The following is a 27,894-nucleotide window of genomic DNA, read 5'->3' on the forward strand; positions in this document are numbered from 1 at the left end:
TTTTCAGACGAAAGAATGATCGAAAACGGGAGAAAAACGTAAGAATTCGCACATCAAGGGCTGCCTCAGACGCCATTAGCGGCTGGCCATGCACATTAGTGCATGAGGCAGTGTTGCTACTACCCTGGGCGCCATTAGCGCCTGGCTGCGGGTAATTTTTCCCTACAACTTGTTTTCCAAGCTAGATCGCTATAAAAAGTCCAGTTTTCTTCTCCTAAACCCTACCCAATCATTTGTTATAAATAGATACCCTAGCACTCATTATTTTTTATTCAGAACACTGGCAGTTCAAGGCAAGGGTCAAGCATCAGAGCTTCAAGGAATGATTTCTTCATTCTCTTGTTCTCTCTAGGGTATGTTTTTTATTGTTTTGTTGTGATGTTTGTTGTCATGAGCAACTAAACCTCTTGATTAAGGTTTCATGATGAACGTCTTCTTATTTGGTGGACATTATTAATAAAGTTTTTCATTTAGTTTATGCTTTTATTATGCCCTATTTAAACTAGATCATATGCATGTTCATAATGCTTTTTTCAACCGATTAACCTAATTGTAATCTTGAAGAATGATCCGTAGGATAAAGGTAGGCGCTGACAACCCTAAAATTATCCAGTTCCATTGGCTTTTCTAATTACTTGTTCTTAAAGAGGTTAAGAAATTAAAGTTTGAAATCTAGTCGTAAATACTCCCTTCTTTAGACAACGACGCGCATAACCTAGGTTAGTCCGACACATAGTTGTTGTGAGAAGCTTCGTGTGTGTTTTATATGTTAGTTTCATTAAGTCATAAATAGACACCACACATAGTTGTTTTTTCGTAATTTTTAAGTCCAACAAAGAGGAAAGGGGGTGTTCAAAGGATTCCCTAATCACCCTTAATTATCTCAATCATAAACTTAATCTTGCATTGGGTAGGGAAATTCAACCATGCAAATCTCTTCAATTATATTTTACTTTCACAGTTTAAAATAAGTTTTTTAATTACTAAGTTAAACGACAATCCCTATAAAAAAACGGCAACTGACTACTTTATTATTTACTACGATTTGGTGCAGTTATAATTTCGTCTATCAACAACATGTCGGAGCATCTCAAGCGATGTTTGTACAAAGGCTTTTACTTATAAAATATCAATGGGATGCCAAGTTTAACCAATGGGACGTTGCGCTTGTATACACTTTATACTCTATTTATAACTTTTCTTAGAAAACGACGAGTCATGAAGATTTACATATTTGTTAATAATGTGTTAAAATATTTTGAATAAAGATGTGGTGTTAAGTTCATCACCTAGTACCTACCATATTTTTCTTTAATAAAAGGTCCAACTATATATGCATGAGGATAATCCATAGGTAATAACCATCTTCCGTCTAACATTAGTTGTTATGTGGCTGGTAGTGGCACTACCATTCTTACGATCTTTTATTACATCGGTGTATGTTGTAGGTACTTTGTCAAATATTTTCTCCAAAAATAGCACTAATAGTCTATGTTGTTCCATTCCTTAAAAAAAAAAAGTCTATGTTGTTCCATTTTTTTTTTTTGTTATTGAGCGCACACAATTAATAATGATACCATCTCACAATCAAATAGCATCTTCTTTTGATGTTGTAACATGCATTGCACTTTTAAAAAGAATGTATAACCTAAAAATTAGACATGGAAATAAGTGGCGTCGCTAGAACACCGATAAAAGTAAAATAAAGATAAGTGCAAGTATACGTTTTCTCAGCAAATAGTATAAGAAAATCGTACCTACAGAGATTGTGATGTTCTTAACTTTAACACTTTTCTAAATAGAAAACTTTTTTGTGCAAAAATTAAAGAAATTATTTTGGATTTTCAACTTGAAATTAAAAGTTCAAAAGTAAAAAATGCTAATATATTAGGTTAAGATTCGGTTGACAAGTAGTAGCTATGGGAATAACTTAAATTTATTTTTTTTTTTTGACAAAAAGGGCATAACTTAGTTAAAATAACAGTTAACAACATCTTGGGATTATTTGATCCTTGGGGTTTTCCAACATTTCTATCATAATTAACAATAGGATTTGAATGACCCATATTTTAGGTTTCTCTAAAACTAGAATTTTTTATGTTTAAATTTTAATCTAGGATTTTTGTTAACCTAGAATTGTTGTGTTGTCAAAAACAATTATCACTACTGTTTACTTATGAGAAGTGATTTAAACATGATTATATGTTAATATGTAAGCTTGATTACACGTGAAATGTTTTTTTATATGCTATGTTAATTTTCTTTTTGTTTTCTATGCATTATGAAATTTTTGGATTTAAGTGAAACCGGGTATAAAATTTATCTATGATTAAATTTTGAGTGTAATAACCAAGTTGCTTGGGCTCCAGTGGCAAAGAGTTTCTTCGAATGACGTATTCGGGGAATACCGGGTTCGATTTCCACGGGGAACAACATTTGATCAGTACGCATGCCTCTACGCATGAGCCGGATTAGTCGCCACCTTTGGTGGGTCGGAAACCGGTGCGAAAGCAAAAACAAAACAAAACAACAAAAAAAACTTTGAGTGTGCTTCGATGGTCATCAAAATTAAACCAGAGAAATTAAATATCGCATGTAGTAATATTTTTTAATAATTTTTTTAACAGCTAATCGTTTCATTGTTAAACACTTTAATATGTGAATTCCGCCAGGGAAATTATTTGTCACAAGTTAGTAAATTTTATTTTTTTTGAAGGAAGTTAGTAAATTTTATTAGTGACGATGTATTTTTAAAATAAATATGAAATGTCGTGGGAATCAGAATAGAGTGTTATTTGATATGTGTGTGCCTTGAACCGATAGTGAATCTAGCCTGTTTTATTTTCAAATTCCAATATTCCTATAAATAGTAAACTTATGTCTTAGGAAAGAAAATTTTCACAAATACTCCCTCCGTCTCAAAATATAAGCAAATTTTACTTTTTAGGTTCATTCAATTAATGATGTATGTGGTTCATAATATGGACCACATACATCTTTAATTCAATGAACCTAAAAAGTAAAATTTGCTTATATTTTAAAACAGAGAGAGTATCTTCTTCCTCTTGAGCTCCAAAACCCGCGCCCGACCACCATAACCACAAGATCCTCATTTTTCATCTAAATTCATCAAACTTGGTATGAAATCAAAAAAAATCACCATCACATGATCCATCACCAACAAATAGGTATTCCTCCCCACCCCACCCCCTCTCTTTCTCTCACAACCAAATACCCCAAAGAGGAGGGTTTGCACTTTTTGTTTCCTTTTTATGACCTAACCTAGCAACGTTGCATGTTAAGATTATGTGATTGTACTCCGATCGATAGTCTTCACGTGCTTAACATGAAGGATGAGTGCATAACACTCTCTATGGCCACCTGGTTGCCATGAAGCCATAGAAATATATAGCTATATAGATCGTAGTAAAGCTTTATCATAACTGATGTTTTGTTTAAACGACGCTTTTAACTTTGAGAATTTCTAAGTCTTTTTAACAGTTTTCCAAAACCTTTTTATTTTATTGTTGTGACAAATGATTTATTTTATTTTCTTGCAAATAAGTTTTCTACTGGAAAGATATAGAGAGCTATAGCTTCGTGGTCCTTATGCGATCGATATCTTTTTATACTATAACTTGGATAGTGTATACTTGCACTAAGTCTTTCCATCTTAAAATACTCGCTGTGTTTTGGAAGACACCATACAACTATACAACCTCAATTGCAGAATTTGCTACCGGTAAGTAAGTAAATGACTTATGTGTTGGGTCACGAGGAGAGTTAGGGGGACCGTCCATATCGAGGCTTGAACAACCACACAAGCGAGAGAGACACCACACTCTTACCCAAAACCTTAAGGCAATGAGTTTATGGGTCCTCTCACTTATAAGGTGTTCAACCTTTACTCTTTTACCCGATGTGGGACATATAACTCACACTTGTACACAACAACACTCCCCCTTAAGTGTGAGTCCATCTATTCATCATACTCTCCCTTCAAGCGGAAGCTCTTACTTTGCATGTATCGTCGTTGCTGCACAAGGAGCCACTTGTTGCTTGTACCGTCGTTGCTGCTTTCTGCGCAATTGACTGGCGGCCTCGGTCGTACCCTTCGTCGAATCGAGGTTCTAATACCACTTTTGGGTCACGAGGGGAGCTAGGGAGACCATCCGCATCAAGGATTGAACAACCACACAAGCAAGAGAGACACCACACTCTTACCCAAAACCTTAAGGCAATCGGTTTATGGGTCTTCTCACTTATAAGGTGTTCAACCTTTACTCTTTTATCTGATATGGGATATATAACTCACACTTGTACACAACAACATTATGGAGGCTATCACCAAATCTAGCATTTTCTCATCCTCACAAATAATTTGTCAGCATGTGGTTGAATTGGTCATATCTAAGACCACATATAGTCAATATGAGCGAACATCAACATATATTTTTTTCAAAGGTGGAAGAGTTAATTTAAAGATTATAGATCTTGCATTATTCTTAATCATCTGTCGTGTGTGGACGAAACTTATTAAGGGTTTAAGATTAAGGTTTTGGTTTGTTAACTTTCCATAACTTTTGAATTGTTTAGGTGTATCCTTACGAGTATTTTGACTTTCTTTATCACCAATAGTAACATTAAGATGTGGATGAAAAATGTCTCAACACTTTGGTAATTCTAATTATACTATCTTTATTTTATCATTTGAATTAAAAAAATATAAAATAGTTGTTGGCTCTCTAGAGATGGAAAATTTCATGCTATCCTCACATATATACGATTGAGAAATTATATTTATCCAATTATTTTATGATAACTTTTGGACAATTTTATTTCTCATATTCATATTCATATTATGTTCTTACTTTTTCTTCTTTTTTTTTCTATATTGTTTTGACCAATAAAAATAATTATCTCAAAAATTATCATAAAATAACTGTATAAATACCATTACTTTATACTTTTATACGTATTTGTGCTCTCATCATGTTCACTTACACCAAAAAAATCATTGACTATACGAAGAAATCATAAAGAAGGGTATCTAGCAATTAAACTCACCCATGATGAATATGATCACTTTAATTCGTTCTGTTTTCTAGCTCCATTTTGGCCAACTATGAATATGACAATCCCTTTCTCTTGTATCTTCTTCATATACCAAGATAAATAAATGGTGGTTTCTTTATTCTACGTTGAAAATGATGATATGTGAATGCTGTGATACTATGCCTAGGTTTTATGAAGCTGAAACACGACACTTACATCTAATTATAAGAACATATAAGTAATTAAAATGGGAAATGTTAAAATGGGAAATGTTAACCAGTGACATGTTAAGAAAAATGCTAACCCTCTGAGACGTTAGTTAAGAAGATTAATATAGAATTTTTGCATTAAAAATTGATGAAAAGTTGAATGTTCAACTCTATGAAAATCAAAAGGTTGTTGTTTTAATGAAAAATTTCTAAAATATTAATAAAGTCAATGATTAGTTGAAATATTAAGGATTAAGACCCCGTTTGGATTGGCTTATTTTGAGCTTATGTGGGCTTATCTACTCCCATAAGCCTTTTTAAAGGTGTTTGGATAAATAAATAAAAATAGCTTATCATAGTTTCATAAGCTGTTTATGCCATATTTTAATAAGCCTAAATTTTCAGCTTACCCTCCGACTTAACAAGGAGCTTATGAATTTATGTAACCTCCTTCGATTCTCTCTGGATCCATTTTTTCAAAACATATATTTTAATTATAATGTTAGTTATCTTTAGCGGTGCATGAGTAACAAAATTGTTATATACTTGTCTTACTAAATTAACACAAGTAACAAAGATTTTTTTTTTTTAAAGGAAGATTTTTATTATTCTTTTGTTACGTAACAAAATGAATCTGAATATTAATATTTTTCTTATATGAATATTTTTTTGTTACGTAACTATATACTTATTTAATGTTAATTTTGTCTTATATAAATATTGATATTTTTTAAGGACGAATATTGATTATAATATATATATATATATATAATTAATATATTATAATATTGTTTTTTACATCTTGATTTTTTATCAAAAAAATCTTGATAACTGTGGTTCGATTTTTTTTGTTAAATTAAAAATATTTAAAATTTCGATAATTGCTTATGTAATGTCACATCCAAACACTTCAATTTATGTAAGTACTTTTTAGTGTACATATCCAAACATAAATAGCTTATCAAGTATAAGAATTTATGATGTAAGCTCTAATGTTATAAGTCCTAATGCTATAAGCATCTATATAAGTTGTTTATCCAAACGAAGTCTAATTGTGTTTTACTCCCTGAAATAGGTCATTTCCGAGTTATCCCTGTAAAAAAAAAATAGATTTCATCCTTGTAATTTAAAGATTGTTTGGTTTTGTACCTTTATGGTATTAAATTACAAAATTTACCCATATCATATCATCAATTTTGTATCGTCAAAATTCATGAAAGTGTAAAACCAAAGAACTTTTGAATTACAAAGATAAAACCTAAAACAAAAATTACAGTGGATAAATCAGAAAGACATATATTACATGGTAAAACACTAATAACTCAAATATATTAATAGAGTTCAAAGATTAATTCGAGAATGGCTTAGAGAGACCTGAACCAAGTAAGAAAACAGAGATGTAAACGGGTAGGTCCCAGTGAAGATGCTCGTAAGTTGTAGACTTATTGGAGTCTCCACGTGACTCAAACTCAAACTCCCCTTTTAAGCAGCTTTATGCAAAGTTTCATTTATTTATTCCTTCTACCACATTCTTATAGTTTAGTTAAATTCTACCTAAGCTTCTTTTGCTTTGATTCCTCTCTAACTAGCTATCTCCAATGAAGCATCAAATTATCATACTTTTCTTTGTTATCATTCTTTCCTCTTTCTTAGCTTCTCCTCGCCTCATTGTACCACCAAATGGTTCAAGACATGGTAACTAACTACGTTGTATCATGCTTTTTATTTTTATGTTTTTTTTTACCTCTCTATTTACTAATTTTTGAGGTTGGAACTTGAAAGAACTTGATGTATATAGGTGAAAAAAAGGAATTGAAGATCATTGGTAACACTATAGCTCAATCATCCACCGAAGTGAAAGAAGATATGGAACAAGTAAGAATAACATACATAATGTTTTTATCCACATTTGCAACATGTTACTTTGTCACATCTACACAAGTCCAAAGTGAAATATTTTACCTTGATTAGCTTTAGTTTTTTTTTCTTCTCTTTAATGTTCTAATTTGATTCAATTTGGTATAGCTAATGGGATTAGAGGAGTGTTATGAAAAGGATGAAGAATGCTTAAGCAGAAGGATGAATATGGAGACTCACTTGGATTACATCTACACCCAACACCATAAGCCTTGAATCAATTTCACTTTTAGACTTTAGTTCAAATACAATGTGTATTAATTGAGCATGGTCATGGGATTCCAGTGCTTCCAACTGTGTACTTATTTGCCTAAAGAAATACTACGTGCTTGATTTCATCAGTATATGAAAAGAGTGTTTGAAATTCTGAAGCTTATCATCTTGTAACAGATATGATAAGATAGAGATGACTTCATGAATGGAAACATTAATTGATATCTAGTTACATTTAATAATAATTTTACCCTCCTCAAGATTTAACATTCTTGCATTCTAACATGACATCAAATTATTTATTGTGTAGATGTACCCATATCTCACAGGAATAAATGTCCTACACCAGCACAATATCAACTTCTATTTTATTGAATTATTACTTGTGATTTTATTTGTGTTTCATAGGTCAAAAGTTAGAATACAAGTGTGACCATTTTATTATTATAAAATGACAATAAAACACAAAGTCAACGGATGTACAACAAAAGGCTGAGGTAACCAGTAATGTGAGACAGTACGTCAAGACATTTAAATCAATGTCATAGATAACATTATTATTACTAAATGACAATTCCTTTGTACAAAGGAACAAGAAGGATTGTGACAGCAGTAAAAATAAATGGTAACAAATTTAAAGACAATCTAAATGGATGCAGAAATTTCTTGTACTAAGGTTGTGCAAATACCATACACTTGGTATGTAATGTAAACCTTGAACCAATCCAACCTGAACCCAAGTAAAAGAGGAGAGGAAGAGCATACTTGCCTATACCAGATTCTGACTGCTGAACAACAGCTCGGAATCGAAATGAGAAATTGTATTTCCTTACTTTTTCTTATTTATGCGACAACCGAAAAGAAAATCCCAGTTGTATTAAAGGGAAAATATTAACATATATATTACAATAAACCTGAATTTCCGGAAATTAGGAAAGTATTTCCCAGGTAACGAGGAATACTGCAATTTCAAACCCCTCAAAATACAGAAAGGGGAACCAGAAATACAGTAGCAATTTAAAATTCTAATGATACAGGTTACATGGTTACAGAGAATGCCGCCTGACATTTGTGACAACTATGGCATAAGTGCTTTGCTTTATGTTACACCCAGATATGCCGTTTAAAAAACCACAAATCCGCTTTATTGTACATAAAATGACCACATCAATGAGCAAAGGGTTGAGCTGTAAAAACTATCGCATGTATATACTTTGAACACTGAGGAATTAAAGCTTCCTCCTGGGTACAAAAAATAATGAAAAAAAGGTAAAGGAAAAAAAAACAAATAGAAGAGTACAAAACTTGTTTGAAAGCTCTAGAAACTATTAGAGAAATAAATTTAGCATGAAGAGCTATAAAGAATCGGTAAAAGTAGTAAAGTAAACCTCGGTTCACTCAGCTTATTAATTCTTATTAAAATCAGAGCTCCGGTGTTCTAAACTTGTTTTAATCCAGTTCCTGAAAAATATAACAAGGCCAGGTCAATACCAGCAATAAAATCCATTCAATTTGATATCAGCAAATTAGGAGGATACTGAGGTACAGGAAAATGAAGCCATGTAATGAAAGGGGCCTAGGTCCACTATTTGCGTTGTCCTAAGAATAACACATCTAATGCTTATTTTCTGACCCAAAATGCATCAGAGCCTACTCAACAAATATTTGAACAAACCAACTCTTTCAAATAGATGAAATAAAACTATGGACAGCCTCTATTATGTCCACTTACATGAAATAAAGCCTTACCGTCTTGACGACACTCGATAACGAGTAATCTGATAAGCATCTTGTATGAATGATGGGACCCCTTCCAGAAATCACATCGTTGATTCCCACCTCAGTAGCGATATCAGCATTAGTCATGTAAACAGCCGCTTTGAACATCCATTCACTATTTTCATGACAGTAAACATCTTCAAATAGCTCACCACACAACACACACAAGCATTGGTTTTCATCTGCTAGAACCATTGCATCCTCTTGATCTTTGTCTGTTTCGCTGTCTTGTGAATCTAAAGAATCAGTAAACTCATTCTCAGATGGACATTCAGCTTTGCCAGCAACCCAGTCACTTGACTTCAGATACCATCTTGATGCCGTAATTAAACCAGTGCATTCTCTTTCTCTTGTGGCATGCCACTCTAAGTGTCTGTTAAACTGTTCTTGGAATTTAAGTTTAAGGCCACAAATGCTGCAATGATGTGGAAAATCATCAAATAATCCACTAATTACAGATGGATGCAACTTCCTGATTACATTAGGCTTAAACTCAAAACCAATGACATTTCTAATATCTGTGCTGGTTGATTCAGATAACGACATAGGTGTTTTCGCAGTATCATCTAACTCATCTTTGGTAGAAGGGATAGGGACAGCTGCAGAACCAGACAATGAAGCAACAGGCATAGAGCTACTGGTACTAAAGCTGTCGCAGTGATCTTCCAATCGAGTCAGCGTCTCAGGCGGCACCTCGGCTGGTGTCTCAGTTACTGTGGATATCAAACCCTTTGCAACTAATGAGCTTAAAAGGTTTGCAAGTGGATTTGAGGTATGATTGGTGGCACCCGATGACTGGGCTGAGGCACTGCTAACATTCGAGGAAGCTGGTGATAGAGTAGATGTCCGTAGTGGTTGTCCAGCCTTTCTTTGAGGTCTTTTCGGCAAAACAGGTGAAGATGGAGAGACATTTACGGACACTGATGAAATTATTTTGGCATGGGAAGAACCACCTGACTGAGAAGGCCGAGCCCCTAATAGAGATGGAAGACTACTAGTAGTTGGCATGTTGGAAAATGTTCCATTCTTCACACTTGCAGCTTTTGTATGACTTGTGGCTGGCTGCTCTGAGGTTTTTCTGGCTAGAGAAACTTTGGACAAAGGTGGCTTCTCAGTCTCAATAGTTACTTCAGCGTGTGAAGAGCTCAGTTGTTGCTGATACCTTGGCTGAAAACCTGATGAAGGTAATGGACCCTGCAAGTCTTTTAGTTGCGATGATCTTCGCAAGTCTCCAACATGAATATTAGGAGCAAGGGTGGGAGAAGAATCTTCATTATATTGACTGTGCAGACCTCCCAAAAAATGAGATGTTTTACGAGTGTGGGGATGGTCTTGCATAGCCAAACTTTTCATAAGATGGGAGTGGTCAATACTTGGTGGCGATGGAGACCGATGTCGCAAAGGTGACTGCCCGGAAGGGGATTCAGATCCCACAGAATGAAATTGTTGTCCCTCAATTTCTGCCAATCCTATTCTTGCATTTGGAAGGAAAGCACGATTCCCCATCCTGGCAGCAGAAGAACTTGCATTGGCTGGTAAGGAACCAGACATTAACATAGATCCTTCCAAGTGACCCGGTTTCCTATCCAACGCATCAATTGATTGCTGCTCCTGCAATTGCCATGATAATGATGGATGATGCTGAAATGCATGTGATTGTTTCTTTTCAGTGGCTTGAGATCTATTGGGCATTTCTCTATCAACATTTGCCCTAAAAACATTTCTGATTTGGTGGTGGTTATCTTCAGCTTCCTGCACAACAACAAAAAAAATCAACAAATCTACATACTAATGAAGATGCAGTAGAATGATTAGATGAAATTTAAATTTGGGTCATTGTATTAACTGGTGAACCGGTAACTTAAGGATTTGTGTGTGAAATTAAAAGATAATAAGGGGTTTAACTATCAGTAAGTTGGTAATTTGCGGTTCAGTTGTTGGGGACTTGGGGTCCGGAGATGTGTTATCCCATTGAAGGTATAGAATTTTATTTCATTTTTATCGAGATTTAAAATTGGGTTTGTTGTGTAAGTTAAGTTCTCCTAGTAACCTACACTAGGCATATTATTTTATCTCAGGGAATTCAATCATATATAGAAGAGATCATCAAAATTCTGGTTTTTAATATCCCAAATTCTAACAATCTTACCAAATTCTCATCATCAGCGGTCCAAGCATCATTGCCCAAGTTGTTACGGACACCATGACCGGTCAATCCCGTGTTCATTTCATCCCACGAGTACTCCTCTTCCTCAGAATTTTGCCAGCTACTTGATATCACATTTCTCTGTATTCCAGCTATGTTTCGTATTGGCTGATGCATAGATGCTTCAGTATTTGAAAAACTATGTTTGAGGCCAACACTATTTCTTTGCCCAGATATGGTCCCTGAAACACCAGCAGCAGCTTTGCTGGACAAATTTCTGTGTCCTAACTTGGCAACCCTACCATCAGTTCTTCCAATACCCATGCCCAAATTCCTTGAAAGATTGGAACCATGTTCATTGTCTTCATATGATGCACTGATGCTCTTTTCTGGAACTGAATCATTGAATGGATCTCTATGAGTGCGCTGATTATTCTGCAATGTAGATTATTCATTAAAATATGACAGCTGACAGAGTGAATAGCAATGAAGGGAAAAGAAAGACCACTCAACGTAAGTGGATGTTAACAGAAACACCACGACCCACCCATGCTCGTGCAACACCCAAATCTCTATCAGTCATCTCATGGTCGTCATTTGAGTTTGCAATAGCTCCAGTCATGTCACCAACAACTCCTTTAGTCTTCATGACAGAAAGTACATGTCAAAAACGCGTGACATCAAAAAGAATACGGATAAATAAAGTAACACGACAGAAATTTATTGCTATAACAATAATGCTATGATTTCATTGAAAAAGTTATATTGATTATGTCTCCAAGCTAGAGTTGCTTGGCTAGTTTGCATAAATTGGGGTTGTCTTAGATATCTAACTAGATAAAATGATTGTCAAACAAAAAGGCATGACATTTTCATCATTAATCAGGAGACCATAGGAATAGAAATTAGTTCATTAGAAAGGTCCAATTTAAAATACAACGATTGCAAGAATATTGTGTTATCCTAATAAGAAACAGGGAGATTAAGACATGATGTCGCGTATCCCAATCCAGTTTCATCATGCAAAGAATGACTTGGACTTCCAATTCATCACTGACATAAATCCTGTAATCATGTCATATTTTGATCTTTTCCAATGAAATCAAAATTTCAAAATCTTGGAAATATAAATTTAAGGTGCAATCATTTCACCTACCCTGCTGGACTGCTGAAGACGCTGTCTTTCAAAATACTTGGGATTCACATGGATACTGTGAGGCGAATGCTTTGACTGTGAATCACTCCTGAGTGCAGTAGATGCAGAAGATGAACCATTGATTACTGGAGTGAAGCCCAGTTCCTTGTCAATAATCTGAAGGGTCTGAGGAGGAAAGACTCCTTTCCAAGTTCCAAAAAGATGTTTCATACTTTGACGGACAGAAGGATCTACCTGTTTGTATGCCTTGCAAAATACCTAAAATGTAAAGGAGTAATTAGCAAGTAACTAGTTAAAAATAGGTCTGTAAGATGAGAGACTGTGTCTCAGGAAAAACATTCATAACTAATGATCTGAAGGATTCACTGTTTACCATTGTAAAGACATGTACAAATACACATCAAAAGACATGAAGGTAAGTAACGTGCTAAGAGAAGAATAGATATCTAACCTCGGGTAGTTTGGCAGCGAAGTATTTTATGTAATCCTGCCCAATATTCTTAACAATACTGTCTAAGAGATAAAGAGATGGCAGCTTTTGTTCACTAGGAACCTGGAAAGTCATTAACATAATTAATTGAAAATTGACCTTTCTTTTTATAACAAAAATATTAATTATCAAAGAACTAAAAATAAGAGAGCCTGACGTATGCTAATGTAGAAAAGGAAAGAACCAGAAACCAACAATCTATAGCTCACATTTAGAAAGTAGCAGCAAATGACAACAAAATCCAGCAATAGTGTTTCAACAGCATTACAATACAGGTTATAAAATGTAATGCCTATTCAAAATTGTTAGTTAATTCCATATTCTAGCTTGCTGCCCTGCCAGTAACAACCAAGGTCTTACGGTAAGGAGGCAACAAATGAAATTAAACAAACATCCAAACAAACCTAACATTCCACATTTTATTGATGGTTTGGATCAATTCCTCGGAACAAGTACAACATATGTAAAAGCCGTAACGATGTACAATGTCACAAATCAGAATCTTGATTCCTCTGTATGAATACTGACCAATCTTCCAAATCATGATAAACACCAACATATTCCATATGCTCCTTGATCCAAAATGATTGCAGAGGAATGTATCAATCTTATCTTTGGTAGCAAGCCATATTTAGCTTGCGCAATTGAAGCGAATCCACTAGCTCAAAAGTGCAACGGTAAAGCAATGTCTTTGTACAACTTTTCTATACAAAATTCCTTTCTAAAATAACCCCCACAAAAAAAATATGCTGATAATCTGTATTATCCCGTATACAAGTCAAACCTAAGGTAAGATTTGAAACAATGCATTGACTTATAATCTACAAAACATAACCATCTGCCGAAGTACTGTTCAATTACATTGTGTGTTACAAATAAACAGATGACAAAGAATTGAAATGAAACATGAACCACAAAGTAACCATTTCTATCTTAGTTTATAAAACTAAATAAAATGTTTCCAAAGATCCATTCTCCCCTCTGCAAATGAAGTCAATAAAATGCAGAAAGAACTATAGAATACCACTCTCTAATGATGATTGTTGTGCTTCTCTTGCCCCATACGGATTACTAAATTTCATAATGACAACTCTTTTACTAATTAATTTTGATTGTAAAGCAATATTTTTTTCCATTTTTGTTCAAAGACAATCCTCAGATAAACAAAGCAATAAGTTGGGACCAATGAATAACCATGATAATCCTTATGAATACATTATATCTCTTCACATGGCAACTGCAACTCTTCCCATAATCTTAACACATAAGTAACAACATGAAAATAAAATACCACATAACATAAGAAACAACAACACTCAAATCAGAAAAGCATAATGACCGTAATAGAGGGTCCTTTTTTCCATTTTTATTCCATCTTTTTACAGTTACAAGAACTCCATTCAATAAGCAATTAGCTCAATAACAAAACCCCTCCAACAAAAAGATTAACCAATTGAAAAAAGAAACATCTACACAGTGTAAAAACTAATTCACCTCTAGAATGTTAGCACAAATAGTGGCAGCAATAGCCTTCTGACCAGCTTGATTCTCCCCTGCAATTATAGTCAAGTTGGTAATCATCGGCTTCGAATTGAAAGTAAGCTCTGCAAGTGCACTCTTATACTGAGCCACCAGGTCCTCAAACCGAATCGGCTGCGGCTCATAACCACCACCATCAAAATCACTACTTTCCAACTCTCTATCATTCTGCCTGAACCGTGAAGCAGAAGACAACGTTGAAATCCCAGAATTCACTTGTTTTCTTTGTTGAATTGGTCGAACACTCGAATTTGGAGCACGATCTGGATTTTCTATCAATCTGGGTCTCTTTAAAATTGGTTCTTTTGATCTATCAAATGGTCTTCGTGGTTTCTCCATAGAAATCAGATCAAATACAAACTAAGATGAAAAATTGAAAACCCTAATTCTAAAGCTAAAGATAAATCTAGTTTACATATAATTGATATAGATTACAAAACTAGATTACAAGATGGGAAATGAATCAGTAATAATGAATTATGAAGAGTAAAAAGTAAAGAAAAAAGGTTACAAGATTGAAATAAATGAGAAATAGATAATCCTAAATCAGAAAACAGAAGAGGGAATTGAGGTTGAATAGCGTTGAATGATGAATCAGTTGATTGAAGGAAGGAGGGTTGAAAATTGAAATTGCGGAGTAGGCGGAGATTGTTCTTTAGACAGTTATATATGGATTTACTGTAGTGGGGGATCTCTTACAATCATGATGTCTGGATCACCGATGCCCGTTAGATTTGAGATCGAACAGTTCAGAATTTTTTTTAAGGTTAATAACTCAAATAAACACCGTAATTTACGGATGTCTGAAAATAACTGTTTTTTTGACATGTCTGAAAATAACTATTGTTTGGATTTTTTTTTTTTTTTTTTTTTTTATTTTAGAGAGAACAAAAAATTAGTTGAATTTGAAAAAAAAATTAATATATAGTCCAGAGAAAAATTAAAAGGTATGAAAGAGAGAGAACGTTGTCAAAAAATTGTTGTTCGTATTATTTCTTAAAAATTAATATAACTGTTGTCTAAAATTTGTATTTTTTTTTCTTTTTCACATGGAATTTGTTGACAGTTTGTATTGATTTAACAAGTTTATCGCGTGTCTCACTCGTTGTTCAAAAAAGGTTTTCGTCGTCGTCGAATCCTCTTATTTATGTGGCAGGTTAGAATCATCGACTATGGCACAATGTTGGGAGATATTTTAGTTATCTCTCGACGTCTTTGGGTAATGAGTAGGTTAGTTATCATCAACTACAGCACAACGCTCAACCCCTTGGCACTACCCGTATGTAGGCTACAATTCTCAATGTTGGTAGGAGCAGTTGAGGTTACTGAAACTGCTCAAGCTTTAGAGGCATTCTTTGTGATCAAGAGAGTACTTTGCTTTGTGGATTCTCAAGATTTATTGGCATTTCGAATAGCTTGCATGTGTAACTGCTTACGTTCATGCATGATTTAAAGTTGTCATGGGATAGAGGGCAGAATGTGATTTGTTGCTCTGATTCCTTGCATGTTATAAACTTAATCCAAACTCCTCTCACTGTTTGGCATGTTTATGCAACTAACATTAGAAATATCGAGAGGCAAACGAGTGTGTAGATTTTTTAGCTAAACATGGTGGCAATCACGATTCTTCTTGATGCAGCTTGGAGAACTCCATCTCATGCTTAGAAGATGTGCTTCTTGTAATCTTGTTGATGTTTTATAGTGCAGTTCCTAAGGTTGTAGCCAAGTTTCTTTTTCTTTTACTTTTTGTTTTTTCGTTTTGTTATACATGTATCAAAAAAAGTTTATCGTGTGAGAGAGAGTAAGTATTAAAACACTGAATACATGTATTAGCTCTATATTTAGATACAAGACCTTCTTAAAAAAATTATGTCTCTTTTTATAAAATCTTTTCAAAAAATTTCAATTACGTTAATTATTTTTTTCACCGACATACACCTTCCACTTACTATTATAAGCAAACCTTTGCATTTTATATTTATTCATTAAATTATGTATGTGGTCTATAATAAAGACCATATACATCATTAATTGAATGAATTTAAAATGCAAAGTTATACTTATAATAATAACAGGAGGATATACTATTATAATTACGTTACATGGTTTTTTGCAATATATAATAAATGCATCACTCTAATGTAAAATGTGAACTTACCTCAGTTGGTTGGGATAATGCATAAAATATGCAAGATTCGGGATTGAAACATCGGCCACCACCAAAAAAAAATTGGGCTAGTAAAAATAAAATTGAAAATCTAATCCCAAATCAAATACAATTTCATCGATGATGTTGATCATTTTTTATCCTCAGATCATATACCACGTTATTTAAAATATAGGGTTAATTAAGTTTTTAGTCCTTATAAATATTCACAGTTTTGTTTTTAATCTCTACAAAATAAAATCACACTTTTTAGTCTCTATGACATTTTCCTTAAGCATTTTAGGGACCAAAAATGTTGATGGAAATTTTTTACATGGACTAAAAATGGTGATGGAAAAATTTTATAAGGACTAAAAATGTTGATGGAAAATTTTATAAGGACTAAAAAGTGTGATTTTATTTTGTAGAGACTAAAAATAAAATTCTGAATATTTATAGGGACCATTTCCTTAATTAACACTAAAATATATCGCATCACAAATTTTTAGTTCAAAAATATGACGGAACCCTGAAACTTTAAGAATTTAAAATAGAGATATCAAAATTGTAAAATGGAGAAAATAGAGAAACCAAAATTGCAATTAAGTAAAAAAAAATATACTTGACAATATCTTTTGCGTTGTTTATTATGCATGTTGGTGTTGTAATACGTTCAAAATTCTAACTGTAATTTTAGAATCCGAGTAAGTTAGCTTCTGAGGTTGTGAAAGGTTAAAAGAAGGGGCATTGCAATGAAATAGTATGTATAAGAAATACAAATTTAAAGCACAAGTTAAGAAACTAAAATATAAATATTTTATTGAAAATTATGAAGCTAAAGCTTTTACGAAAAGTCCTATAATAATAAAATTTGAAGACTATTTTTCTATTAGAGTAAGAAATCATTACTCGCAAATATATATAACCAAAAATAAAAAGTAAGAAACCATCATGTAAGAGAAGAAAAACCATGGCACATGGGTTAGGAACGGCTTCGTCTCCGGTGCATGACTTGTATAGATCTTCCACCGTGAGAGACCTCCTTTTTTTTTTTTTTGCAAAATGAATATGAGCCATTGGATTAAATCCAATCATTGAGTAGAAAAAGAACAAAAATGACACTTTTGTTATTTCATTCTTAAATTAAGGGTATTTTAGTAAAACTGTTAACCCATTGTTTCCACCATCTTTTTTCCGTTTTCTCTACCCAGTGTACCGTCTCTTCTCCCCCTCCATTCACATACCAGTCACCACCTCCACCATCATCCTCATCTTTCTCAAGTAGTTTGGGGTTTGAGAGGATAAAACTATATATAGAATTGAGTGGCAAGTGTAAGTTTTTTTACAAAAAATGTATGATTCGATTCACTAAATGTCTGATTTGATTCAGACATGTAGAAACAGACAATCTGGAAGTATGAAGATTCAGACATGTAGAGTTCTAGCAGGTAGATATGGGGAGGTAGGAGGTATAATCGCAGAGGAGGGGCGGTTTAATTCTGTTTGGTGGAATAATTTAATAAATATAAAAAATGGGGTTGGTGTGGGAGGTGGGCGGTGGTTTGATGATAATGTTGGGCGGGAGGTAGGCGACGGTGCTCATACTTTATTTTGGTGGGATCCTTGGATTGATGGGTTAGTTTTGAAGAATAGTTTTGGCCGCCTTTTTGATCTTGCTAATAATAAAATGGCAACGGTGGCTGAAATGTATTCGCTTGGGTGGGGAGAAGAGGGGGAAGTTTGGAAGTGGCGGCGTCGTTTGTTTGCTTGGGAGGAGGAGAAGGTGCTGGAGTGTTGTGATATTTTAACTAATATTGTTTTGCAGCCTAATCATTATGACAGGTGGATTTGGCACTTACATGCTTCCAACAACTATAACGTCACAAGTGCTTATAACCATCTGTTAACACTAATCAGCAACAACTTGTCAGCAACTCACACGTCAGAAATTTGGAACAAGGAAGTGCCCCTGAAAATTAGTCTCTTTGCTTGGCGTCTGTTGCGGGATAGATTACCAACAACGGACAATCTAATTAAAAGACACATTTTACTTCTAAATGCTCAGTTATGCGTGGGTGGATGCGGCATGATGGGGGATGCAAAACACTTATTCCTCTCTTGTGATTTTTTTGGTAAACTTTGGTATGGTATTTCTCATTGGCTTAGTTGCCACATAGTGTTTCCTGAACATGTGCCAGACCATTTGTATCAATTTGGCACCTTAGGAGGCTTCTCAAAAAACAATCGCTCCGCTTTTCATCTAATATGGTTATCTTGTGTGTGGGTGATTTGGCTTGAAAGGAATGCTCGGGTTTTTCACCAAACAGAAGCTTCGATTAATCAATTGCTAGATAAAGTTAAGCTTCAATCTTACTGGTGGCTGAAAGCTAATCGTCCTAGTTTTGTTTTCTCCTACCATTCTTGGTGGTTAAATCCTTTACCTTGCTTGGGAATTATTATGTAACAGGGTAGCTCTCTTTTTTGGTTTTTCCTGTTTTTGTTCCCCGGATTTCTTTCAGCTGGGTTTTTAGCACTTCTTGTGCTGAAATATTCATGCGTTCAGTAATATATTCCATTTTAGTTTCTTCAAAAAAAAAAGTCCATAATAAAACAGTGATACGAATCAAGGAATAATGATTCAATTCACATATGTTACGATTCAAAAGATCATGAATCGAATCAGAGTAGAGATAATGATTGATACAGATCAATCATATGTGAATCGATTCAAACATGTTCAAAAAGGTTTGCCACACAAAGAGGAATAAAAAGCTCTAATTGACATCTAAGAACCTTATGATACAATGAGGCAATGATTGCTAGGTGCTTTAAAAATTTTCAGGCTATAACTAACATTTGATAAGAATTAACAAAAACCTAGCTAATAAACATCATTAAAGAAACTGACAACCTAACGAACATCATCAAAACATAAGGCCACATACAAAGGGAAACTTCACTGCCACCATACAATTTTCATTGTATTATTTCAATTCTTAAATTATCAGATTACACTAATACAATATAAATTACACTCACGGTAAAAACAATCTTCTAATTAATCAACAATTACACAAATAATTAAGGATATCTCAAATTCACGATCATATTAACCAATTTCAAAAAACCCTAACATATAAAAAGCAAAGGAATGCATAGGCTTAGAGATTTTAGAGACTTTTAACATTGACTTGTAGTTTGAGTTTGAAGAATTTTGATGGAGTTTGATTTGTTGGAATATGGATGAAAATGTAAGGAAATAAGCCCGAAAGAAAATGGTGATTTGTGTTTCTTTTTTTGTATGTATTCAAAATGGATCGTTTCGTAAATTCCAATCCAAATCATACGGTTCTTAACTCGCGTTCCCAAACGAACTGGTCATGATTCCAGATGGGGACCGACATTTCAAGGTGCTCGTGAGCAATTAAATGTTTTTAAAAAGCAATTTTAATTTTGATGGGATTAGAATCTCAAGCCCAACCCGCTTCCTTTTGAAGTAGCCCATTCTCATTTTCACTAAGGAAAAAAAAACTCGTTTCTGAAAAATGTAATAAAACCCTAAAACACCAAAACGAAGGTCTTTTTCCTTTGCTGCCTTCTTCGCTATGGCTCCTCACACCGCACAGTTTCAGAACCGCCACAATCAAGGTGGCGCACACACACACGGTAGTTCAACTTCCTTCTCAGAATTCAGAACCGCCACAACCCACAAGGGCAAACTCGCCCTCAAGAAACGTGCTCCAAAAATCGTAACCATCATTACTTCATCTTTTCATTCCATTTATTCAAACATCATGATTCATGTTTTTGTGTTTTTGTTACAGGTTGAAACTGGGAAGAAAACGTTGTTGCTTCATGGAACCAAAACGAGTGCGGTTTTGAATGCTGTGTTAACTCAGATTTATCATTTGAAGAAGGAAAGTGCGATTAAGTATAGTCGTAAGAATGATAATATTAAACCTTTTGAAGCTGGTGGTGAAACCTCTTTGGAGTTTTTCGCACAGAAAACTGATTGCAGTCTCTTTCTGGTAATTTCTCATTTTTTGAGTTCTGCTGAATTTTGTTTTTGTTTTGGTTTGTTTTTAAGGTTTTATGATTAAGGAATTACATAGGTACTTGTTTTTACCATTTTTAAGTACATGTTTTAAAAAAGTTAGGAATTTGAAACCAAACTAGGCCCTGTTTGGATTAACAACTTAATAATACCTTATCATACAAGTGCTTAAGTGTAAATTTTATAAGCTAGATATAAGTTGTTTTCATTTGCTGTTTTGGCAAGCTTATGAAAACAAGCTGATAACAGCTTATGGACATATGATAAACTGTCTCCATAAGCTCTCCCAAGCAGGCTGACAAGTGCTTATTGCTAGCAGATAAGTTTAATGGCCGGTGTGATTAAACAGCTTATGTGCAGCTTATAGAACAGCACTTATCTTAAGAAGCTCTTGGCTTGCATAAACTATTTTTACAGCAAAAGATAAAATAAAGTTACATTGTTTATGTAAATGCTATAAGTTGTATTTATAAGCTACATCGGAGAACTTTGAAAATGAATTGAAAAAAGGGTATGAAAATCGGCGTTGATGTTAATTAAATTTTAAATTGTATTCTCTCATGTTGTGTAACATTTTTAGTGAATTACATGTTTTTTTTTTACTTTTTACCATTTTTAAGTACTTGTTTAAAAAATGTTAGGAATTTGAACTGTGTTCTTAAGTTATTTATATTTGGTGATCTTTGTCATGAAACTGATATAGGCCCTGTTTGGATAAACAGCTTGATTGAACGCTCATAGCATAAACGCTTATGATATAAGTGTTTATGTGTAAGTTATTTCTATAACAAACGATATGATAATGTCATACCATTTCATATAAGCCGTAAGTTGTTTCCATTAGCTATTTTAGAAAGAACACATTATCGTATGAGGGTTTATGTAGAAGTTGTTTCTGTAAGAAAAGATCAATAAAGTTGAACTTTTTCATATAAGCTGTTTTCACAAATTATTATGGAGAGCTAATTTATATGTCATAAGATTTTTCCATAAGCTCTCGCAAACTGTCTTACCAGTGCTAATGACAGTAGATAAGCTCAAATAAATCAATCCAAACAAGTTCTTGGTTATGGTAGTAGATCAGGGGTAACTTCATTTGCCTGAAACTTGTTGTTCTATTGTTATTATTGAGACATGTTATTGGGTTTGTTTATCATTTACTGAATTTTTCTTTTGTGTTTAAGGTTTGATTATTAAGTCATTACAATTGATGTTAGCATTGATTTAATTTTAAATTGTATTCTCTCGATTTAATGTTGCGTGTATTTTGCAGTATGGATCTCACTCAAAGAAAAGACCTAATAACCTTGTTCTCGGGAGAATGTATGATTTCCATGTCTATGATCTGATAGAAGTTGGTATTGAAAATTTTAGAGGCATGGAGTCATTTGATTATGACAAGAAAATAGCTCCGAAGGAAGGGTCAAAGCCTTTTATGGCTTTCATTGGGGAAGGATTTGAGTCTGTGAACGAACTTAAACAGTTGAAGGAAGTTTTACTCGATCTTTTTCGCGGAGAGGTGCGTCTTAGTTTTTCTTTCTCTTTCACATTCTTTTGTTGGCTGCTGGACTTTGTTAACAGAAGTGGTGCATATGATTCATGCAGGTTGTGGAGAATTTAAATCTTGCCGGAGTGGACCGTGCATATGTATGTACTGCCCTGTCTCCAACTAAGGTGTTTTTCACACACTGTGCATTGCGGTTGAAAAAATCTGGTACAGTTGTCCCAAGAATGGAATTGGTAGAAGTTGGTCCTTCCATGGATATGGTTATTCGCCGGCATCGTCCTCCTAATGAAAGTGTGATGAAGGAAGCCATGAAAACTTCAAGGGACAAGCCAAAGAAAAAGGTGACAAATTCTCTTAAATATTTCTAGTTTATCTGTTAATGTAAAATGAAGTTGCATGTCTAAATCGCGTACTTACTTTTTTGTTCCCAGGAGAAGAATGTTAAAAAGGATCCCCTACAAGGAAAGATTGGAAATGTTTATATTCCAGATCAGAAGGTAAGAGGGATTATTCTCGTTCTTTGCTTTAACTAGTTGAGTTAGTTCATTCAACTTATTACATTGATTGTGCTTATGATATCGATTTATTATTGTTTAGATTGGAGAAATGGTTTTGCCTAATAAATCGAAAGGAGTGAAGAGGGAGCGCCGAGAAGCCAAGCAGCAGAAACATGGGAGTGATGAGCATGCATCGAAAAAGCAGAAGGACGAATCTTCTTAAAATTTTATATTATAAATTACACCTATTGTCTTTCCCTGCCTGTCTTTTGATCATGAAGCAAGCCATTGTAGTAGATCAAACTATAATACATTGGATGTTGTTTAGTGACATGAATATTCTAGATTTCCCCCTTACAGGGAATGAGTTTTGTTGCCATTTAATTGTAACCTGATTTTTTTTGTGATTTAGTTGGCCTTTATCCTCGAGTGGATTAGCGAGTAGTAGCTTCTTACAACCTATTTTAATACGTTCATTAATTTATGTTCAGATGGATATAGTTTCTGATCTGGGTTGGGTTGGATCATACCAACTTACTCCATCTAAGGTTAAACTCACAACTTACTTTCCCTTCAATAAATAAACATGAGAAAGACAAGCAAAAAAGGTTGACATTGATTCTGCTACATGCTTAGTTACACGCTTAGTAATGTATGGATGTAGTTGCAGAAAAAAAAAGTGTATCACTTTAATGAATCAATGGTTCAAAGTCGCCGGAACTTCAAATCTAAAACCACTTTATAGCCTTGGATTTGTGAGACGGTTCTAAAGCACACCACTACAACAACAACAACAACAAAAAGTCAATGGTTTCTTGCAATCAATCTACTATGTGTTGTATATGCCATGTAGGATTACCCAGTAAAGTTTACAATTCTGATCAAATTGCTTTTGTTTTGTACTGTGCAATACTCATTTCCAATGAAGTGTAATGGTAGCTGACCGAAGTCTCAATCTTGGGACAGGATATTGGTAGAAATTATCCAGTACCTTACGAGTATCCACATATTTCCGAATAAATTAATGAAAGGCTCATTTGTACAATCAATTTCCATGCCTGCATATACTTAGACCCTTTTCAAATATATTCAACAAATTATCTGTGACTGTCAGCGCCAAATCTCCTGCAAGTACTAATATGCTTTTAACTTTTACCTTATCAAGTATATCAGAACATTCGTGACTACAAATTTCTGAGTTTCAGTTTTCATTTTAGTTTTTTCACACTAGTATATATACAATTCATTCCATCATAGTATAAGAATGAAGAGCGGGAAGATAGAGATGATTTCTGAATTGAAACTGAGTACTGTTTTTGTAGATCCATAATTTCATTTGTCGATGGACAAGCTGGCTTAACTATACTTTTTACCTATTACACATTTCTCCCCAATTTCTTACTATACATAAGCTATCAGATGATATAATGATGTTTGGGATGTTTGTATAATAATATAATATATAATAAATAACAAGTCCTATATAGGGAAGAACAGTGTGATTTATACAGCACACCTAACTACTTACATTAATGATTATATGATATGATTATTTGCCTTGCCTCAAGTAGGGCAGTGCAGAGAAATAAGTCCAAGATGGGGTACATCTATAGCATAATAAGAACTCATAGTAAGTAACCAACAAAACTACCAATTTTGATTGACCTTTTTTAAAAAAAACATAAACTTATCTTTTAACAACACTGTTCTATTCCAAATTTAAATTTGAAAACATGAAACATAAAGGGAAATTTAAACAAGTTCATATAACAAATATTATATAAAACTGACACAATCGAATATATATACAATTTAAATAGTGTGTGTTCGTCATTCCGCTGATACCAAGAATGTTTACTTAAATCATCATCCACCCGATGAGTTGATTGAATGCAATTAAAGAATTAGAATTTACAAAGAAAAGCATGTTAAAAAGAATAACAAAAATTGTGGAAATAAAGAAATAATCAAAGCTGATGAATGAATATTGATTATAAATCAAAGTTATTCAATAATATGACCCCTAGGAACTATAATTGCTCAAAGGCAACAATTGTAGGAATAGATGCTTGTTTGAGTTGATGGTGAATTTGACAAAATCACAATAACACCGTGATTTTATTGAAACTCCAAAATGTAACTTCTGCCAAATCATGGAAGCCGGCCGTGATTCTGCCAAACTTATGAATCAAGATTTTCTTAGGTAGGTCTATCATGCTTACCACCTTGACTATCTATTTTATCAAAAGGACATTCATCAGCTGGCCACCTATCAATACCCAAACTTCCAAAACCAATATCCCACATATCTGACATGTCACCACTTGTAACAACTCCAAAGTCAGATATTCCATAATTCATAGGATCCCACATCTCATTCCCACAGTTTGAAGTAGCACCAGCATCAACATTGAAGCTAGGGTCCCATATATCTTCTTGCTTGATGATACTTTCAGTCCCAATAGATTGAAACCCTTCAAAATTCTCAGGAATAACTTCCTCATTTGGACTAATAACATTTTTTCCTTTGAAAAGGGGTTCATCAAGTCCAAAACTAGATGATCCTTCTTCAATAATATTAGTTTCTGAATTTGACATGAAAATTCCATGCATTCCAGCATATTCATCTGATGAAATATTCTCAATTTGAGAAGTAAAATCTTCTTCACCTGTACTCATTTCTTTAGCTAGATCATGTGAAAGATAGTGAGGAGAGTTTTCAATGGAAACTGGACTAAGTTCTTGAGTTTCACAAGACATGTTCATATTTCCCCAATTGGGTTGGTACCTCACTATCTTTCCATCTTTGAGATTTTCTTCTTCATTTTGGTTTTGCTTAATAAATTTTCTTCTAACTCTTGGAGATTCTATATCTTTCTGTTCCTTCTTCTGCTTAAGTCGCGCTAAAAATTCCGGATTTGAAAACAACTTGGCCAAGAAAGATACCATTTGTTTCTGTCTTTGTTCAGCAGATTGAAGCCTTTGATTCACATTACCTGCGTGACTAGCCGTCATTCGTTGTTGTTGCTGTAAATCAACCACTTCTTGCATTAACACAGTCCTCTCCTTCCTCAATCTTTCAATCTCAACCTCGACTCCAGATTTCCCTGCTATGAGAGACATAGTTAGTTAGTTAGTTAGTTAGTTACTAGTAGAAGTTTGTAACTAGTTTGTAAGCATATATAGAAATATAGTTAGTTAGTTACTAGTTTGTTAGCCTATATAAAAGGTTTGATGTGAACACTTGTAATCACTTCTCTCATATTAATACTATTTATATTTTCCTAATACCTGCATCAGAAGAAGATCCAACATAGTTACAAACTTGCTGAGATTGAGACGTGCGGCGCCTTTGAATGCTCTTCAGTAAGTGCTTCTTACCTTTCTGAAAACCTTCATTAAAAAACTCCCATTTGTCGGTGTCAATCTTGCGGAATCCCTGTGCTCAAACACCAAATTATCTAAGAATGAATAAAGCAGACATAGGAGACTCAAAAAAGGAAAGAAAAAAATACAAGTAAACATATATCAAAGCAAAAACAAAATTGTTACAGTAGTTATTATTAGAGCAGATACAAGTATTGGAGAATGCAATCTGTAATCCAAAACAAAAAGGACAAGCTTATGATAAAATGCATCACAAAAATATAATCTATAGTCAAGGAACACACAAAACACATCATTGAAACACAGAATCCTACCTTAGAAGATGAAAATCCCTTGAAAAGGGAGAGCAACATTGTCTCCTATGTTGCCAATTCCAGCAGTAGGAGTCTCTGAATGCTAAAACTACACAATGCAATCAATCAGGAGGAAACAAACATATCTGCAATGTGTGTGCTTATTTTATTACACAGAACACATGACACACTAAAAAGAGTAACATATGCAAGTTTTACATACAATACAATCAGCAAAGAATTATTTACATTCCCAATTGATACACCAAATTGTTCAATCAACAAACACAAGGGGGGAAGAGGGAATTAAATAGTTAGTTACAAAACAAAAAAAAAGAAAAATAGTTAGTTACATTACAAAGATAAATAGGGGCCATTAGAGGCATTGTGATTATTGTGAAAAGTAGCAAAAGAATACAAAAACCAAAAATACCCACATAAGTATTAAGCTGACGAACAAAACTGGAGAAATTGTTGTGTTTGAAGTGTCTAGGCAAGATAATTCTTGCAAACTCCAAAGGATCCCAAACAACAAAGCTACCACCATTGGAACTCCATGATATGATTGGATTCAATGAAGGGTCATCAACCAAATCAAATGTTTTTGAAAGAAATGGTGGAACTGGGCTCATCTGCAAACACTCCATAGGCACAGGAACATCACTACTACCACTACCACCACCACCTATAGCTGATGCTTCATATTCCATCAAAGATGAAGAAGAAAATTTGGGAGAGTTTTTTTCATCATTTGGATTCATGTTAAGTTGAATAATAACAGAAAAAACGGTTTTTTTGAGCGGGTGTGAATAGAAAGGTAGAAAGGTGAAGGGGGTGTGAATAGAATATGAGAAGAAGAATAGAGTGGAGTGTGGTGGTGATGAATATAAAAAGGGAGGGAAAGGGCGGTGGAAGATTAGGGGGGGTGTAGTAGTAGTTTGATGGCGGTGGAAGAAAATGGGGGGCCATTGAAGTTGAACGGTTGCAAAAACTGTGAAATAAGAGCGCCGACATTGATTGTGTTGTTTCGTTGCACTTACGTTGGGTTCGTTCTGTCTTTGTCACGTGTGTTGTGGACTTAGATATTTTGTTGCTACAGATGCTAATGTTGTTGTTACTGTGTGTACTGTGTTTATTCAGTGTTGGCTTTTTGGATTGATGATATTTTTGTGAGAGTGACGTATGTGTGCTGGTAATGGTCAATTTGACTAATCAATATACTTAGAGGTTAAGCAAAAATTAGATATCCAATAGGAAACTAGTAATTTGTAAATCTGTTCTTTTTTCTTAAAAAAAAATATTGATATGGACCAGGATGATTGGGTTGTTTGTTTTATGTGAGGATTTTTGTGGGGCCAACTTAATTTTTTTGTATATAGAAAATAATTATTCTGGTGATTTTTATTACAGAAATAATTATGGTGCTAAAAGAAGGAAAGTAGTGAGGTGCTTTTACTTTTGTGATTTATGGAGCTCGAGATTTTTTAAGATAAATTAAAGTAATTG

General features: G+C 34.0%; 5 protein-coding genes across 9 annotated transcripts; 3 read left to right on the forward strand and 2 right to left on the reverse strand.

The window, feature by feature from the left end:
• The first annotated feature begins 6,733 nt into the window (after positions 1-6,733).
• Positions 6,734-7,654, forward strand: LOC25483890 (phytosulfokines 2). Its single transcript, XM_013612605.3, has 3 exons — positions 6,734-6,959; positions 7,063-7,139; positions 7,290-7,654. The coding sequence occupies exons 1-3, from the start codon at positions 6,863-6,865 to the stop codon at positions 7,395-7,397; spliced, it is 282 nt and encodes a 93-aa protein (XP_013468059.1). The 5' UTR covers positions 6,734-6,862; the 3' UTR covers positions 7,398-7,654.
• Positions 7,655-8,197: 543 nt separating this feature from the next.
• Positions 8,198-15,221, reverse strand: LOC25483891 (uncharacterized). Of its 2 annotated transcripts, XR_003009928.2 has the most exons (8): positions 14,460-15,221; positions 12,927-13,028; positions 12,476-12,733; positions 11,867-11,962; positions 11,323-11,754; positions 9,144-10,925; positions 8,783-8,855; positions 8,198-8,636 (listed from the first exon to the last, which is right to left on the reverse strand). XR_003009928.2 is itself a non-coding variant. In XM_013612607.3 (7 exons), the coding sequence occupies exons 1-7, from the start codon at positions 14,841-14,843 to the stop codon at positions 8,844-8,846; spliced, it is 3,066 nt and encodes a 1,021-aa protein (XP_013468061.1). In that variant the 5' UTR covers positions 14,844-15,221; the 3' UTR covers positions 8,198-8,843. The 2 variants fall into 2 exon arrangements, 1 of the variants encoding a protein (XP_013468061.1); XM_013612607.3 differs by having other exon boundaries at positions 8,198-8,855.
• A 2,334-nt stretch (positions 15,222-17,555) lies between these two features.
• Positions 17,556-19,427, forward strand: LOC112419861 (uncharacterized). Its single transcript, XM_024777901.2, has one exon. It carries the CDS (start codon positions 18,023-18,025, stop codon positions 19,112-19,114), a length of 1,092 nt encoding a protein of 363 aa, XP_024633669.2. The 5' UTR covers positions 17,556-18,022; the 3' UTR covers positions 19,115-19,427.
• Positions 19,428-20,214: 787 nt separating this feature from the next.
• Positions 20,215-23,170, forward strand: LOC25483892 (ribosome production factor 2 homolog). The gene is made up of 6 exons (XM_013612608.3): positions 20,215-20,399; positions 20,475-20,678; positions 21,978-22,223; positions 22,310-22,552; positions 22,643-22,708; positions 22,809-23,170. Exons 1-6 carry the CDS (start codon positions 20,256-20,258, stop codon positions 22,929-22,931), a joined length of 1,026 nt encoding a protein of 341 aa, XP_013468062.1. The 5' UTR covers positions 20,215-20,255; the 3' UTR covers positions 22,932-23,170.
• A 1,342-nt stretch (positions 23,171-24,512) lies between these two features.
• Positions 24,513-27,464, reverse strand: LOC25483893 (heat stress transcription factor A-3). 4 transcript variants are annotated; one of them, XM_024777914.2, is made up of 4 exons: positions 26,826-27,463; positions 26,410-26,497; positions 26,000-26,147; positions 24,513-25,818 (listed from the first exon to the last, which is right to left on the reverse strand). In XM_024777914.2, the coding sequence occupies exons 2-4, from the start codon at positions 26,446-26,448 to the stop codon at positions 24,908-24,910; spliced, it is 1,098 nt and encodes a 365-aa protein (XP_024633682.1). In that variant the 5' UTR covers positions 26,449-26,497; positions 26,826-27,463; the 3' UTR covers positions 24,513-24,907. The 4 variants fall into 4 exon arrangements, with proteins under 4 accessions (XP_024633682.1, XP_024633676.1, XP_013468064.1 ...); XM_024777908.2 differs by lacking the exon at positions 26,410-26,497 and having other exon boundaries at positions 26,826-27,464; XM_013612610.3 differs by lacking the exon at positions 26,410-26,497 and having other exon boundaries at positions 24,513-25,815; positions 26,826-27,461.
• Between the last annotated feature and the right edge of the window lie 430 nt (positions 27,465-27,894).

Source organism: Medicago truncatula, chromosome 1 (assembly GCF_003473485.1).
Source record: "Medicago truncatula cultivar Jemalong A17 chromosome 1, MtrunA17r5.0-ANR, whole genome shotgun sequence".
Taxonomy (NCBI): Eukaryota; Viridiplantae; Streptophyta; class Magnoliopsida; order Fabales; family Fabaceae; genus Medicago; species Medicago truncatula.